Below are 15,055 nucleotides of genomic sequence, written 5' to 3' on the forward strand. Positions count from 1 at the left end.
GAGTGTCGAACAAGTAATTTTAAGATACGAATTTTTAATTAATCAATCTACAGCCTAAGCCCTCTCAATCTAGGAGATCCATTTTGATATTGATAATCTGAAGACTCCTGCTGCGTATAATCGAAACGAACCGACCAATATTTACCCGCCAACAGCCCGTGAAACCAGCAATCCGCACGCCGACAAATTCGACAATTTTTAACCGTCACGGCGGCCGGCGCGCGACCGACGCCATTTGTCAACAAGATGGCGTCGTCACAAAATGGCGGGCTAGTTGTTTATGAAACTTATTTTAATGAAAATTAGCTTTTTCCTCGTAATTGTGCAGCGATAAAGCCGCCTATTGCTTACCTTGGAAAAATTCTAAGTACTTATAATGAAATTAATGGTGTTTTCTGTAATGCTTACTAGTACATAGTGTATTGCATCAGCGCACAAAATAAAAGAATAGATCCTACTCCTTTGTTGTTTTTGACACAGGTGAGGCCGCGCGTAATTACGTCATTGTTTAATTAATTACAATTGAACTCTTCTCGTATTCTACAGCGAATGTTTCCTGATGTAGAGGAGCGTCCCTGGCGCGCTCTAAAGTTGTTGACTTAGTCGATTTTTGCAATGCGCGCCATAGTTACTACAAGTCAGCATCCAATTAATGATATGACGACCGGATGGCCAAGCTTGAGGTTCCGGGTTCGATTCCCGGCCGGTGCAGATATTTGTTTGAATAATGCGAATGTTTGTTCTCGGGGCTTGGATGTTCAATATGTATTTAAGTATGTATTTATCTATATAAGTATTTTTATCCGTTGCCTAGCATCCATAGTACAAGCTTTGCTTAGTTTAGGACTAGGTCAATTGGAGTGAAGTGTCCCATGATATATATATTTTTTTATATTACTTTACAAATAATAACCACCGGATATGTAGGTAGTTGTAGTTACATTAAAGATAAAAAAAATAGTTACATCTAACTGCGACTTGAACGTGATCGCCATTAATTATTTAATAAATTGGACAAAATTTAAAGGATCAAATATTAAAATTATCCTGTATAGGTACCTAATATAAGTAATCTTATTTATACATATATTCCTAAGTAAACTTTAAATTGTAATTTAGAGGTAAACACTATTACTTAACTTGTACCGCTCCGGGAGTGTTGTCTCAGAAAGGTGATTCCATATTTTTGTCACAAGTTAGTTGACATTTGTTGCATATGTAAAATCATGTAAACTACTTACATTTGAATATATTTGATCGCCGTTATAGTGACTTCTTTGTCGCTTGACGTCGTCTTCCGAATGGCTATTGAAGTCCCGGTTTTCATCTGACAAAGAAAGCAAAAAATAAAATTATGTATATTGAAATACTCATTAAAATACTTACCCTAAAGAACTCATCAAGCAATTAATGTCGAGTTGAGTTTAGGAACTCAAACTCGAAACTTCTGATCGAGAACTCGATCAAAAATATCTGAACAAGTTTCTACGCCGTTAACAAAGAGTCATGTTCACGTGTGCAATTATAACTTTTAGCGTCATCTAGGAAGCACGCGGTCAAAATGGAATAGGTACAAAGTGCCGGGCCGGCGCCGGCGCCCCTAACACCGCTGCGCCCGTGTGCAACGCACACCCTGCACTATAGGTAAAGACGCCTCTGCATACAATTTTTACTCAAATATACTTATAAGAACTTGACTGTGTAGTTTCTTGTCCATGACTTAACCAAAATTCATAATGATTTGAAACTTTTATGAATAACGAGGAAAAGTACTAAATTCGAACTCTAAAATTAAACGACGCTCTGGAGTGAGCTCTAAAATATATCAAACGCGTGGAGAATTCGAAAAGTTATAAAGTTATATAATATGGCAGTAATTTGTGCAGTTGGTTTAATAGCACAGTAAATCTCACGTTACGCTCACTAGGCCGCTCTATGGCGATTAGGGATGCGATATTAGTGCAGATTAGAAATATCGACATCGATAGTTTTTGAAAGCTGAGCTTCGCAGTGACGTAGCGTGGCGCTTTATAATATGAATGGTTCGAATATTTACGTGTTATTATATACTAAGTAACCGTACTCGATAGCGACGGCGTAAATTATTTGTAGGGGCGCTGTACAATTCTCCATACAAATAATTTACGCCGTCGCTATCGAGTACGGTCACTGTAAACTCATGGTAGTGGTACTGATCCCACTGTGCTAAACCATTTGCGCATCCAAAATTGAGCGTGCAGTACCATGTGATTGAGACGTTATTGACGTTAATAGTACGTTTGATATTTAAAAGCGGTTTTTCGATATTCTAAAATAATATCCCAAATAATTAAAGAAACACGACTTAGCAGTATACTTGTTGTCAGTACATACGTAATAGGATAACACCCCTCTTTTTGCGCCGGGGGTTAAAAATAAGGAAGGTTACACTTTAAGAATGAAATTCAACAACTCTTTATATTTAAGTTGCATAAATTATACCTAAAATTTTCGTAATCGAGCAAGTTTTAATTATATTTTACAGTCTGATTTAAGATTTATATCATTGTAATAACTTTTATGAGCAATCGTAAATAACAAACATCGCTACGATAGTATTAACATCAACAAATAACAATACTAGGTACCAACCTAAGTCAAATAAATCATTTTTATTTTTGTTTGAAGATTTAGTAATACATGAAACCTTTTCCTCATTTTTATCGACTTCATATCGATAGAAATAACTATAGTTCGTTAATCTAGCTTGCTTTAGATAATTAAAAACATCGACAGTCGATACTTTCAGTCTTTTAGCCCCAATCCCTATGCTCAGTGAGGGGCGCAAACTCGGCAGGCTCGAGTACTTTATACCTTATAATCCACGTTATTCACAAGTTTCCCGTCTTCGCTATTCTACGTAAGAAAGAGTTTAATTACTAGAACTGCTCCCGCGCCGCTCGTTTCTATGAATGAATACCTTAGGAAACTTTTGGTGAAGACTGAAGTTTAATTTTGAAGAAATCTGTAGGTATGTAGTTTTGCAGGTGGTAGGACCTTGTGCAAGGTCCGCCCGGATTGCTACCGCCATCTTGTGGGTCTCCTGATGGTAAGAGATCACCACCGCCCATAGACAGCTAACCCCGGGGGGGATTGCAGATGCGTTGCCAACCTAGAGGCCTAAGATGGGATACCTCAAGTGCCAGTAATTTCACCGGCTGTCTTACTCTCCACGCCGAAACACAACAGTGCAAGCACTGCTGGTTCATGGCAGGATTAGCGAACAAGATGGTGGTAGCAATCCGGGCGGACCTTGCACAAGGTCCTACCACCTGCAAATTTCGATAGATTTTGATTTCGTTAGATTTTGGGTGTTTTTGCGGCAAGCAATGATCTAGCTTTGTTTTAACTCCAGAAAACGCGTGTTTTCTAGTTTTAGCCAATTTTAAGAGCCATTAAGTCAAAATTTAAATCGGTCTAACAGTTCTGGTTCCGCTCCATCGTGGGAAAACAAAAATAGCACTCTATCAAAATTTTTGACACTGATATTTGTGCTGGACCCATTCTGGCCATAAACAAAATAGGATAAAACTATGATGATAAAGAAGATTCCTTAATAAAGACTAATAAGTAATCCTCTGTCATCATCAGCCTATATCATTGACAAGAACATACCCTGGTCTTCATGCCGTTTCCTCTTCAGTCCGTTGCCGTTGTGCAGCTCAACTTGCTCGATGCCGAGGATGCCGTTGATGCTGTAGCTGCCAGTGTTTGGTACATGCTGTTCCGTGGTGGGAGACAGCACGGCCGTTGTGCCAGCATTGCCGGAGTGGGTTATCACCTGGGTGAAGAACAGTTCAGATAAACAACCAGATACCTTATTGTCTAACTTATCAAATTTTGATTTTAATTTTATTCAATTTTTATAATTGTAATTCCGATTTTAATTAAATTTACTTTTTTATAATTCGATTTTGGTTTTTAGGCTAGTTGCTTCTTAGTCTTAGACCTTTTGCTACTTAGACCAGCTGCTTTTTGGACGAAGTGATACTAACACATCCGCACTGGACTCGCGTGGGAAATATGGCCTAAGCCCTCTCTTTCTGAGAGTTCTGTGCCCAGCAGTGAGATGTATACAAGCTGGGATGAGGGATCATTTAAACTTACAGACACGACGCTGCCCTGCGCCGAGGAGATCTCCTGTTCTTGCTGCTGCTGCTGATTGTGCGCGTGCTTCGCTTTCTCCGCCGCTTTGTTCCGAACAATCCTGCGGATAAACATACAGAATCATATAACGTGTAATAGGTAGAATCCTGATGGGATAAGCGTGCAAAGCCGCTAGTTAAAGCTAGTCCTAGTAATATTATAAATGCGAAAGTTTGTTACTTCTTGACGCTAAAACAGCTAAATGGATTTGGATGGAATTTGGTTTGTAGATAGCTGGATATCTGGAATAACAGTTAAGCTACTTTTTATCCCAACATTCCTACAGGACGGGGATAAAATAGGTTAGGTTAGCTTAATATATCAACTCTGAAGAATTTACTATTTCAGAAATAAATTACTTTATGGCAAATGAAAATTCTCGAAAACGATACATTCGGGCATATGAAATTCGGGCAAACGATAGAGAACCGTTTTTAATGCTACATAAATGGGAACAATGATGTAATTTTTGAGATTTTTTGATTATAACACCTTCACGCTAAACGGTATGTATTATATCCAATGAAATGCGAAGGTTTGTGAGAATATGTGTGCGTGTGGTTTCTGCTTTTCGCTAAAATGGCGGACAACGTATTTTTTAAACAAATCGACTTAAGACCGCACCGCAAGTATACATTTTCCGTAACGTCATAATTGCAGCTCCACACTAATTGCATCGCAAGCCATGAATCACGCGGCACGCGCCGACATCCTTTTTCCATATAGCGGCGACCGCCGATTGGTCGCGCTTCCGTTTCGCGGCAAAAAACGCTTGCGCCGGCTTTTTGGCAAATTGCTTGGGGTTTTTGAAGGGGTGGATTTGAATTTGGAAAAGCTGATCTCATTTATAGCTAGCTACTGCTCGTAACATCATCGTAGAAATAGATAGTAGTTTGTGAAATTATCCTTCATTTTCACTTGTAATTATCAGTTGAGTCTATGACGACGACGATTTACGATGCATTTGTGATCTACGATACCAGATTCCTTTTAGAAATGGCGCGTGTTTTTAGAATAAATAGGGAATGAAGTGCCTTAGTTAAGTACATACAATAGTCTCCTCAAAGTCTCCAAAAATCTAAATTAATTATCGAAACAGTCACAACAGTAGTGTATTTTTCAATAATATTATTCCACTAGGTACACAAAATATTTAATATGAGTCTTGTAAATAAACAAATAATAGCATAATCCCAAGATAATAACAAAATTAGCACCAACAAGATTTCGGGCGGAATGCAACGATGACATTATTTTGTTTTTCGTGGCCATTTTGTCGCCTTGACAGTTCATTTCCCGCCATGATGGATAATGGCGGCTCGGTGAATTATTGCCAGTATCTCTCGGGTTGACATATGCAAAAATTGTTTCGGGAACTTATTAAAAAGGTCGCATTGGGGTTGCTTTAGTTTTAATTTGATTGATGACGGTGTCTTTTTGTTTTTTCTTCGACCAACAAGTGCAATTTTTGGTCTCGATGAGAGTATTATTCGTTTAATAAGAAAATACTACTATGCATTATTTCCCCTAAAAGCATAAATCTTTAATTCAAAAAACCCCTGAAATTATTTTGCAAATGTCACAATTAATTGCGCTGCAGATAATAAAACTATATAAAATATGACATTTGCAGAATGAAAATCCCAAAGACATGCTTTCCGCGAATATAGAATTTTCAACAATAAATTTGCAAAAAGCAAGGGTTACATCCGTTTCCGTCGGAAGGGTTGCCTGTACTGCGGGGAGATTTACCCAAATATTTCATATAACGCTATTTTTGCGGTATAACATTGCCGTGCAAGTGGTACATTGTATGTAAAATGTGTTTTTGATTAATAGCTACAAAAGTGGTTCCTTTGTGCGGACTAATAAAATAAAATAAATGTGCACTTAAAGTAAGACATATTTTTACAACTTTAATATAAGTACGATTTTGATGGTAAAATTTTATTATTTTAGATCACCATTTTTAATAAATGAATAAGTTAAAATAGCACAAACAGGACTTATCACGCTAAAACACACAAGTGAGTGAGTGAGTGTAATGTGGTCGAAACGTCGAGGTAAATATTACTCGTGTGTTATAGCGTGTTAAAGTCCTGTTTGTGGTATTTTGACTATGAGTGAAAATCACGAAAGCCTAAAACGTTAAATGAATAAGTTGATTGTAAAGATTGAAAGTCAATTTCAATAAACAATTTATATAAAATTAATCGCCTAAGATGCTTGATCTTGTTACGCGTAGGTATAATGCGGATAAACTTATATTTAGTTCATACCTATTTTTTATTTAACTTTCTTATATAATTATGTTAAAAAAAAAGTTCTTTTCCAATCCTAACAATAATAATCACAATATAATAAGACACAATATTGCCCCAACGCGTAGTCACCCCAAAATAAAAACCTGACCTAAATTACCCCATCCGCTACGACAAATTATTCCTTTTGCGCGCCAAAAATTCAAATGTCAAACTGGGGTTGCCAGAAATTATGGCTTCAATTACTCGACGGGCGGGCCTCGATTAAAAAATGTCTTGACGTTGCGAGAACTGGCAGTTTTTTTTTTGCTGATTTTATGGTTATGATTTAAGTGGGGTGTTGTGTTTTTTTATGAGCGGATTTGGTGATTGGATTTATGTAAGTAATGTAAGTAATTACTCGTATTTTTTTTTTATAAAATATGAGAATATCTATAGTTTAAATGTAGGCACGTGAAGTAGTTATTTCATACGCTTGTGCATGTAGTTATATTCTATTGGGTCTTTTAAATAGATTTTTGTAAAATTTAGGTTCGTTAGCTCCGGTTCTACTCATGGATAAGGCTCAATGAGCCATAAAATTAATTGAAATTACAATTACACACAAAAGTAACTTGGTAATTTGATGATAAGTAAGCACCGCCACCCGTGGACCTCTACTATGCCATTGCAATAATGTGTTGCCAGCCTAAATCTGAAATGCAATGCCTATCAGAATGTCTTACTCTTCGCGCTTCCGTATATACTAGTAACAGCGCAAGTATGTACTGCTCCTCGGCGGCATGATAAACAAGTGATTTTAAGCGACTTATATACCTAGTTTATTATATTATTTCTAATTTCCTATCTTGCTAATTTATTTCATTTAGATTGGCTTTCTCCTGCCCAATAGCTGTGGTTATTACGAGAAATAATTTAATTTTATGTTCCTTTGTATAAGAGATGTTTTTGTTCATTTATTCAAAAATCTGGATGAATATTAAAGTAAATAAATAAATATCATGGGACAGCTGACACCAATAATTGACCTAACTTTCTCAACTATCCCTTTTCGTTGTCTAACTTTTCTAACTTGAAAATGACTAATGGTCACTGTAAAAACCTAAGTCCAAATTACTACTAAGTACTTACTGCAAGCAGCAGGGATGTTTTTAAGTTGAGAGAAAAAAACAATTATGACGAATCTAATAACATCTCATGTGTTAAAATCCGTTCAGCCGTTTAGGCTGCTGAGAGGACCAAAATAATAGACAAACACAAGCACATATAACATAACCCTCTTTCGCACGGTTGGGTAAAAAGGACATCCATGCTTCCGGTAATTGAAATCCCACTAGTCACCTCTTACAGAACAAAAACCCTAAATCGACTAAGAGCATTCCCAACTTCTCACTTCCAGCCGATGGGGCATTACCGTCGCGTGCCCGTCGCGTGACGGTCGCGTGTCGGTCGCGTGTCGGGAATCGCTCTTGTATTGAGCAACGATGGGCTTATAGCTCGAGCTTTGGAATTTGGGGTGTGTTTTTGATTTTCATTTTGGTTTGGGGTTAGTGGGTGCGAAGAGTTCTGATAAAATCGTAAACAATTACAGTTTTTTTTTGCATTCAGGCTATGTTGTATAACATGACGAAGGTGATGATATATGAAAAGTTGACTGATTTCTATCCCTTAAAAGATTAAGTTCGCCCTTGTACACGTATTTCAAAGTTTGTCAATTTTATTGTTTGTTTAATAAATTACACGTATGTGTTGTCAATATTATAATACTGGCTTTTGCACGCGGATTCTCCCGCGTGGAATTAGGTTATCGCGCGCTGTTCCCTCGGGAGCTGTGCATTTTTCCGGGATAAAAAGTAGTCTATGTCACTCTCTGGCCCATAAACTATCTCTATGCCAAAACTTACGTTAATACGTCGCTCCGTTTCGACGTGAAACAAGGACAAACATAATAACATACAAACACACACACTTTCGCAGGTTCGAATCCCGGTAGGAGCAGCTGACTGTATGATGATTGCGAAGATTTACTCGTATACCGGAGTCATAGATTTCATGATGTAGGTATTTAAGTGTAACTAGCCTTATTTTATTAAGCCATTTACTTAGTAAAGAACTCGGGACGTGGTACCTTTTAATCAAATTCCGAATTGTGGTAATCTTCTCAGTTCAATTTTCAATAACCAGTTAAAGATTTTAGACTTCAAATTAAAAACTCGCTAAAATATTTCAAATAACTACATTACGATGACCCTTAAAAAACTACATCAAAACAATATCCATTACTGACAGAATAAATTTAGAGTAATTCGATTTGTACCGGTTTATTGATACCGGTAATCCTGGTACAGTTCGGTAATGGACTCTACACCCTCGATACTGGCAACCCTATTTTAATGGACTCAGCAGCCCTCTTATTGGCTGATTGGAAACAATAATGGTAGAATAGTCGAGAACGATTTTGAAGTTGATGTTGCCTGTTGCAAAAAAAAATATGCGGTGGGGACAATCAAATGGATTTTACACTGGGCATAGTGTGGCGTGAAGGACCTCAGAGTGAAACAAAAGCGTATTTAGTATGTCGGAGGCAATATTTCGCAATTGTTTACAAAATGTTTACCTTACTTGGCGTTCCTGACGTAACGAAATGAATAAAAAAAAATGGTAGGAATCGAATTGTAAAGTTACCACGCCATTAACAGCTTGTCGACCTGGTGCTTTAATAGAAAACGACATCCTAATGAGAAAATTATGAACATCATGAATCATGAAGCGAAGTAAAGTTTGAAAACCAGTGTGTTTTTCAGAGTTCTCGTGAGAATCATTCTCAGAGCAGGTCTGTGCCTAGCAGTGGGATGTATAAAGGCAGAGATGATAAGCATCATGGCTCACAGAGCATAATCCATAATCACCATGTTTATTACTGGCAACTTTATAATAAAACCCCAAAAAAGCCATGTTGACAATCATATCCGTCCATGCCCAAAATCATAATCACAACAACACTTTAAACTGTCACCACAAAAATATTACTAAAGATAACGTAATTAATAAACGGTAGCATGTTAGATAAGTGATAAAACAGGTTAAACTAATATCTGCCATCCGGGGTTTATCTTATCTGGCAACACGCAATTAGTCGGGGATTTGTGTTGGCAACACTTGAGCGGGTGTTTTATGGTCGGTAGCGAGTGGAATTTTGTTTCGGGGAACGTTTAGAACGCTGGTATTGGGTCCAAATGTTACATTCGGTATGAAGTTAATCTATCTGCAGTACGAGAATCAACTGTAAGGTATCTAAGAGATGAGTTTACATGTTTTTTTGAGTACATTAGGTACTAGTTTCGGCTTCTATTAGTTAATGCAAATTTCTACAGATTAATAAAACGGCCAAAGGCAAGACACAAGACATGGTGATTTGGAAGAAGTGGAAGTTTATTTCAATTAAATATCAATGTTTTTTTGTGTGTTTGTGGAGGCGCAGTACAAGTTAAAGCTTGTATGTACTGTATGTGTAGCATTCTTTGTACACAAATAAAGATTTTACTTTTACTTTTTTTATAAAAAATTAAAGCATTATGGTAATAAGTAGTTTACCACCATACACCACACACCATAGCTCGTGGTAATGAATTTCGAAAAACTCAAGATGCGCCCCCGGGCTTGAACCCACAATCCTCTAAACCACTAAGCCCAGCAGCTTACAAATAAATGGAGTAAAATATGAATATTCTCTTAAAACATTTTAAGTAGGTACTTAATGAAACACTTTGGTTATCCAAAAGAGCGACATATTACGCCAAACTTCATACATTGATTGATTCAGCTAATCGAAAAACCGTGTTCGCTCCAAATACTCCGCTAAATCATACCAAAAAACTTTATATGATTATTATGGGTATTCGCAATAATTCAATGGCTGCGGAGGATGTCCGGTGCGCTCGGAGCACGTGTCCCGAGTTCCGGTGACGCCATCTTTGTCCCCCCCAGCCGTTTCCGGTACGCACTTGGTGCCGTCACGCAACCCCTTGCTTGGAGCCAGAGAACAAGCGGGCCTCTCTGTGCCCGTTGCAAAGAACTTATCATAAAAGATGGCGGAGGGAGATGCAATCATTAGTGAAAGAAGAAGGTTTTATCCTTTGGGTTTACTCCTTGGAGGAAAAATAAATTGGTTAACTGAAATTGGTCAAAGAATGACGGGCAGGCTGCCGGCCGTTGATCGGATGACATCTGGCAGTTTGCTGGTAAACTGTGGATAAGACTGGCACAGGACCAGGCAAAATGGCGTGAAAATAAAAGAAAGAGGCCTTTACTGAACAGTTGGATGTGAGCTGATTTCATTGATTGATTGCATATCCTGAGAGAATTCAAAGAATCCTTTCTGGTGATTAAATTAAAACATAACAAAAGGAACCCACTCAGCGTAATATTACGATAAATTGCATCGCTGTTTTTCAGGGGGGTTTAGAGGTATACACAAAACAACATGTACACACAGTTCGTGCCAGTGCCAGAAAAAAGTAAAATTATTAAAAAAGTAATCTTCTCATACCGGCAGTATAATAGTAGGTACCTTTAAATTGTTTTTTGTCGATACCGGGAGATTGGAAAATGCAGCTCATGGTTATTTTACACTCACCATTTCCCGCAGAGATAACAAAATATAACGACACACAAAAATATACATATCGTAGAATATCGCCACTTTTGTGGCCACGCAAAACAACTCTTCCCATCTCCAGTCAATCGAGGAAAACCATACCTTATTCTTAAACAATAGAATACGAATTACAATAACTACTGTGGAACAAGTTTTCCAGAAAAGGAGTGGTTTTAGAAATGTTTTCCTTTATCTTATTCGTGGGTATTTTGCTTAAGTCTGTTGTCTTTATGGCTGAGAGAGATAGTGTTTTGTATGGAACTAGCAAAGGAAAAGTTGTGATAGTTTTTACAATTCACCATATTGTTAGTAAACTACATAACTTTGTAGTAGCGTTGTTGGCTAAATAGTCTGAAAACACAAGAATAGAAATGAAGTTCTGTCTTCTGTTGTAGAGAACTAAAATAAGTAAGAATGAAAAAATACCGTAAAACGGGGGGAGTAGGGATAGAACTAATATTTTGTGTTTTCATTCGCTACAATAAGTAGTTTAGCTATATTTTAAGACATATTATATCTCCTTTTTATTCGTTCCTATCCCTTCTGACCCTACTTCTACGTGAGCTGGGATTTACCTATATTTTAGTGTTTATTGTTTAAACTATGAAACTAAACAGATAATCATTATTAAACTAAAATTCATACCACCGGAACATATTTTATGTATAAAAATCAACTTGCCACATATGAAAATATTTTTTTATCGAAGTTTGAACTTCAGTTTAGTTCCTACTCACCCTATACATAACATAATAAAAAGGAAATAATATAGGGACAACAGAAACAAACTGCAACAACATAAAATGAAAAAAAAAGCTATAATAATAATGTAGGTAATGTAGGTTGTTTTTCTTTTCCCGCAATAATTACGCGTTCGGTTACGTGGGTGCACACTCACCGGAGTTCAGCTGATTACAGCTACGGCACATGCAGGCTTATGCCAGTAGTGGACTCTAATAGTCTGATGATGTACCTGTTAATACTGGAGACGGAAGGCACGTTATCTTGACTACAGATGCCCTCGCTGAGGAGCCGGTCGCGGATCTCCCACGCGAACATGGTGGGGTTCTCCCGCTTGTAGGCCGCGATGGCGTCCACGACTGGGGGGGTGGCAACTTTGGGCTTCGAGCCGCCGATCACGCCGGCCTTGAAGCTGCCGGTTTCGTAGTACCTGGGAACAAAGGGTATAGGTCAGGTATAGTCTATTCTATGGCATGTTACCCTGCTTATATTATAAATGCGAAAGTTTGTGAGTGAGTGAGTATGTTTGTTCCTCCTTCACGCTAAAACAGCTGGACGCATTTGGATACAATTTGGTATGAAGATAGCTGGACATCTGGAATAACACATATAGGTCACTTTTTATCCCGATATTCCCACGGGATAGGGATAAAATCTCAAAATAACAACCGCTGGGCTTAGAGTCATGAATCATGAAATTTGGTAACTATGTAGGTAGCTGGACATCTGGAATAACACATATAGGTCACTTTTTATCCCGATATTCTCACGGGATAGGGATAAAATCTCAAAATAACAACCGCTGGGCTTAGAGTCATGTCATGAATCATGAAATTTGGTATGTAAGTAGCTGTACGTCTTGAATAACACATAGGCTAATTTGATCCCGGTATTCCCACGGGATAGGGATAAAATCTTGAAATTTCAACCGCTGGGTTCTGAGTCTTGAAATTTTGGACAGTTGTTCTTAAAACTACCTCAATGAATACCACGATATAGATTATGGGATTTTGTAAAATCCCGGAATCTCAAATTTACCAGATCGAATAGATGCATGCGAAGCCGCGGGTAAACTCTAGCAGTTTTATATTCGTTTGATGTGTCAGTAACTAATCTGAAATGACCCACACTGCGTACAGGTTGCTTCGGAGCAGGGCTCTGCTAACACTGGATATTCCTTAGGTACCTACCCTTTTTACCCGACTGCCCGTAGGAGGATTAATAAAATCATTATTATGCAAGTAGGCCACAATGGCATTTTTTCCATGTCGCTTTTAAAGACTACCAGCGCTTTCGGAAAGACCACATCATTGCTAAGAAATTGCGTCGCAGGAACTTGTCAGAAAGTCATTTTATCAAAAAAAAAATGAAAAATGTTTATTTCACTAAAACAACATTGTTACATAAAAGTTAAAGTAAATCAAAATATGGAAAATAATTATAATGATTTAGGTACATAAAAATTACATAAAAAAATACAGGGATGTAGATAGGTTCTTCAGGAATCTCAGTCTAATACATCTTAACTATAATAATTTGTTCAGAGAAAATGTAGAATGCTTCCACCGTCAAAAAAATGCAATGGAGATTTATAAAGTCGCCCAATATCAAAATTATAATATTTGTTTTTTTTTTATTTTTTGAAATTAATTCTGAAATATACATTCCAGGTCAAGTACCTAATCATTGGGTCAGCTTTTTCATTCCAAAAGACGACGAGACAACGCTATTTCCACCCGCAATTTTGAATACTTCAGAAACATCATACAAGATTACAAAAACGATTACTCAACAAAACTTCTACAAAATCAAACAAAAAATCACTCTCGCCAAATCACACCATATTGCACCCCAGTCAAATCCCAAATCAACCATAAAGTGACCCTCCTTCATGAAAAGCGAGGACATTCCCCAACTCGTTCATACTCACTCCCCTCCCCAGAGACCTGGCATTAGAGTTGACGAAAATTAAATTCAGTGCTCAATAAAATAATGGGACTGTATTATGACAATTTAATTAGCAGACACCCTACCCTTTGGCTAGTTACGATGATTTATTGGGCTTTTTGATACGTTTTTTGATTGATTTTTTATGATGTATTGTTGGAAGGTTGATGTTTTATGTTCGTAAAAGGTTATAGAAAAGTTATAAAGACCAGTAATAACCTAAACTCGCGATTATAGCTACAGATGTGGTTCAATGGTTATCCAATGTACTTTATCGGAAAAGTTTGAATTTATCCCAACGTACCTACAGCAGGTTTGACATTTGCAACTATATAATAATTTCCATATTAATGCATCTGAAAATGTCACTCATTTAATACAATAATTGATTGGCTTTTGGTGCTCGATTTCGACCAAACTCTTTACTATATATAGACACTATATATTACAGTGAATGTACATTTTTTGTTAACTTTAGATTTTTTAGCGCATATTATGTACAATATAGCGTAGCGCTATCGGTCTAATTAGTTGCATTAAGTCATAAAGAAAAAATATGGCTATAATATACTTATGTGTTATTTATAATTATGAAAAAAAGAAATAGAAATATTTATTCGCTCTTCGCACGTGTATAAAACATAATAAAAATATGAAACTACCTTGAGACTCACTCATATTAAATATAATGACCGGGATAACTCACGTCTTAAATCGAGTTTAGCTCGACATGTTTCACGCGTGAGTGCGCGTGTTGCAGCAGCCGCTGAGTCGCGTTGCTCCGAAGACGAAGGGCTACGGATTAGCCCGAAACATGTCGAGCTAAACTCGATTTAAGACGTGAGTTATCCGGGTCATTATATTTAATATAATAAAAATACATAAAAAAAAAACAATATGCGAAATCGCGAAGCGGTCCCAGCTCAGCAGAGTGTTGCAAATTATGCATTTGCAGGCAGACAAACAACAACCAATGTCAAACTTTAGCGACTCTTTTCGCTTCAGGAATTAAAAAGGGCATTTTGGAACAATTTTGATTAAAACATCGTTTTTGTTACTGTAGGTATTTACGCGTTGTATAATTCAACATTATTCATCAGTAATGTGTAAAACAAAACACAAAAGCATTGACAGCGCGATCCTTCTTGGCCTTCCCTGGGGGCCGCGGGCCCTAAGTAATCCCCATTTTATTACCCCTGGCCTCGCAGTATTGTCAACCTTGCTGCGATGACAAAAAAAGCGCTTTTTATTTGTCGCACCATAA

The 15,055-nt window shown here is 37.3% G+C and overlaps 1 protein-coding gene across 8 annotated transcripts in view; it reads right to left on the reverse strand.

The window, feature by feature from the left end:
* Positions 1 to 15,055, reverse strand: part of sv (paired box protein shaven) — a 185,126-nt gene that overhangs the window by 11,862 nt on the left and 158,209 nt on the right. For all 8 annotated transcript variants that reach the window (XM_074102567.1, XM_074102571.1, XM_074102568.1 and 5 more), the window contains 4 exons: positions 12,077 to 12,274; positions 4,147 to 4,246; positions 3,655 to 3,820; positions 1,242 to 1,327 (listed from right to left, as the gene is read on the reverse strand). In XM_074102567.1, coding sequence (XP_073958668.1) covers positions 1,242 to 1,327; positions 3,655 to 3,820; positions 4,147 to 4,246; positions 12,077 to 12,274 — 550 coding nt within the window. The remainder of the gene's footprint in view (positions 1 to 1,241; positions 1,328 to 3,654; positions 3,821 to 4,146; positions 4,247 to 12,076; positions 12,275 to 15,055) is intronic.

The sequence above is a fragment of the Choristoneura fumiferana genome, chromosome 19 (genome assembly GCF_025370935.1).
Source record: "Choristoneura fumiferana chromosome 19, NRCan_CFum_1, whole genome shotgun sequence".
Classification (NCBI taxonomy): Eukaryota; Metazoa; Arthropoda; class Insecta; order Lepidoptera; family Tortricidae; genus Choristoneura; species Choristoneura fumiferana.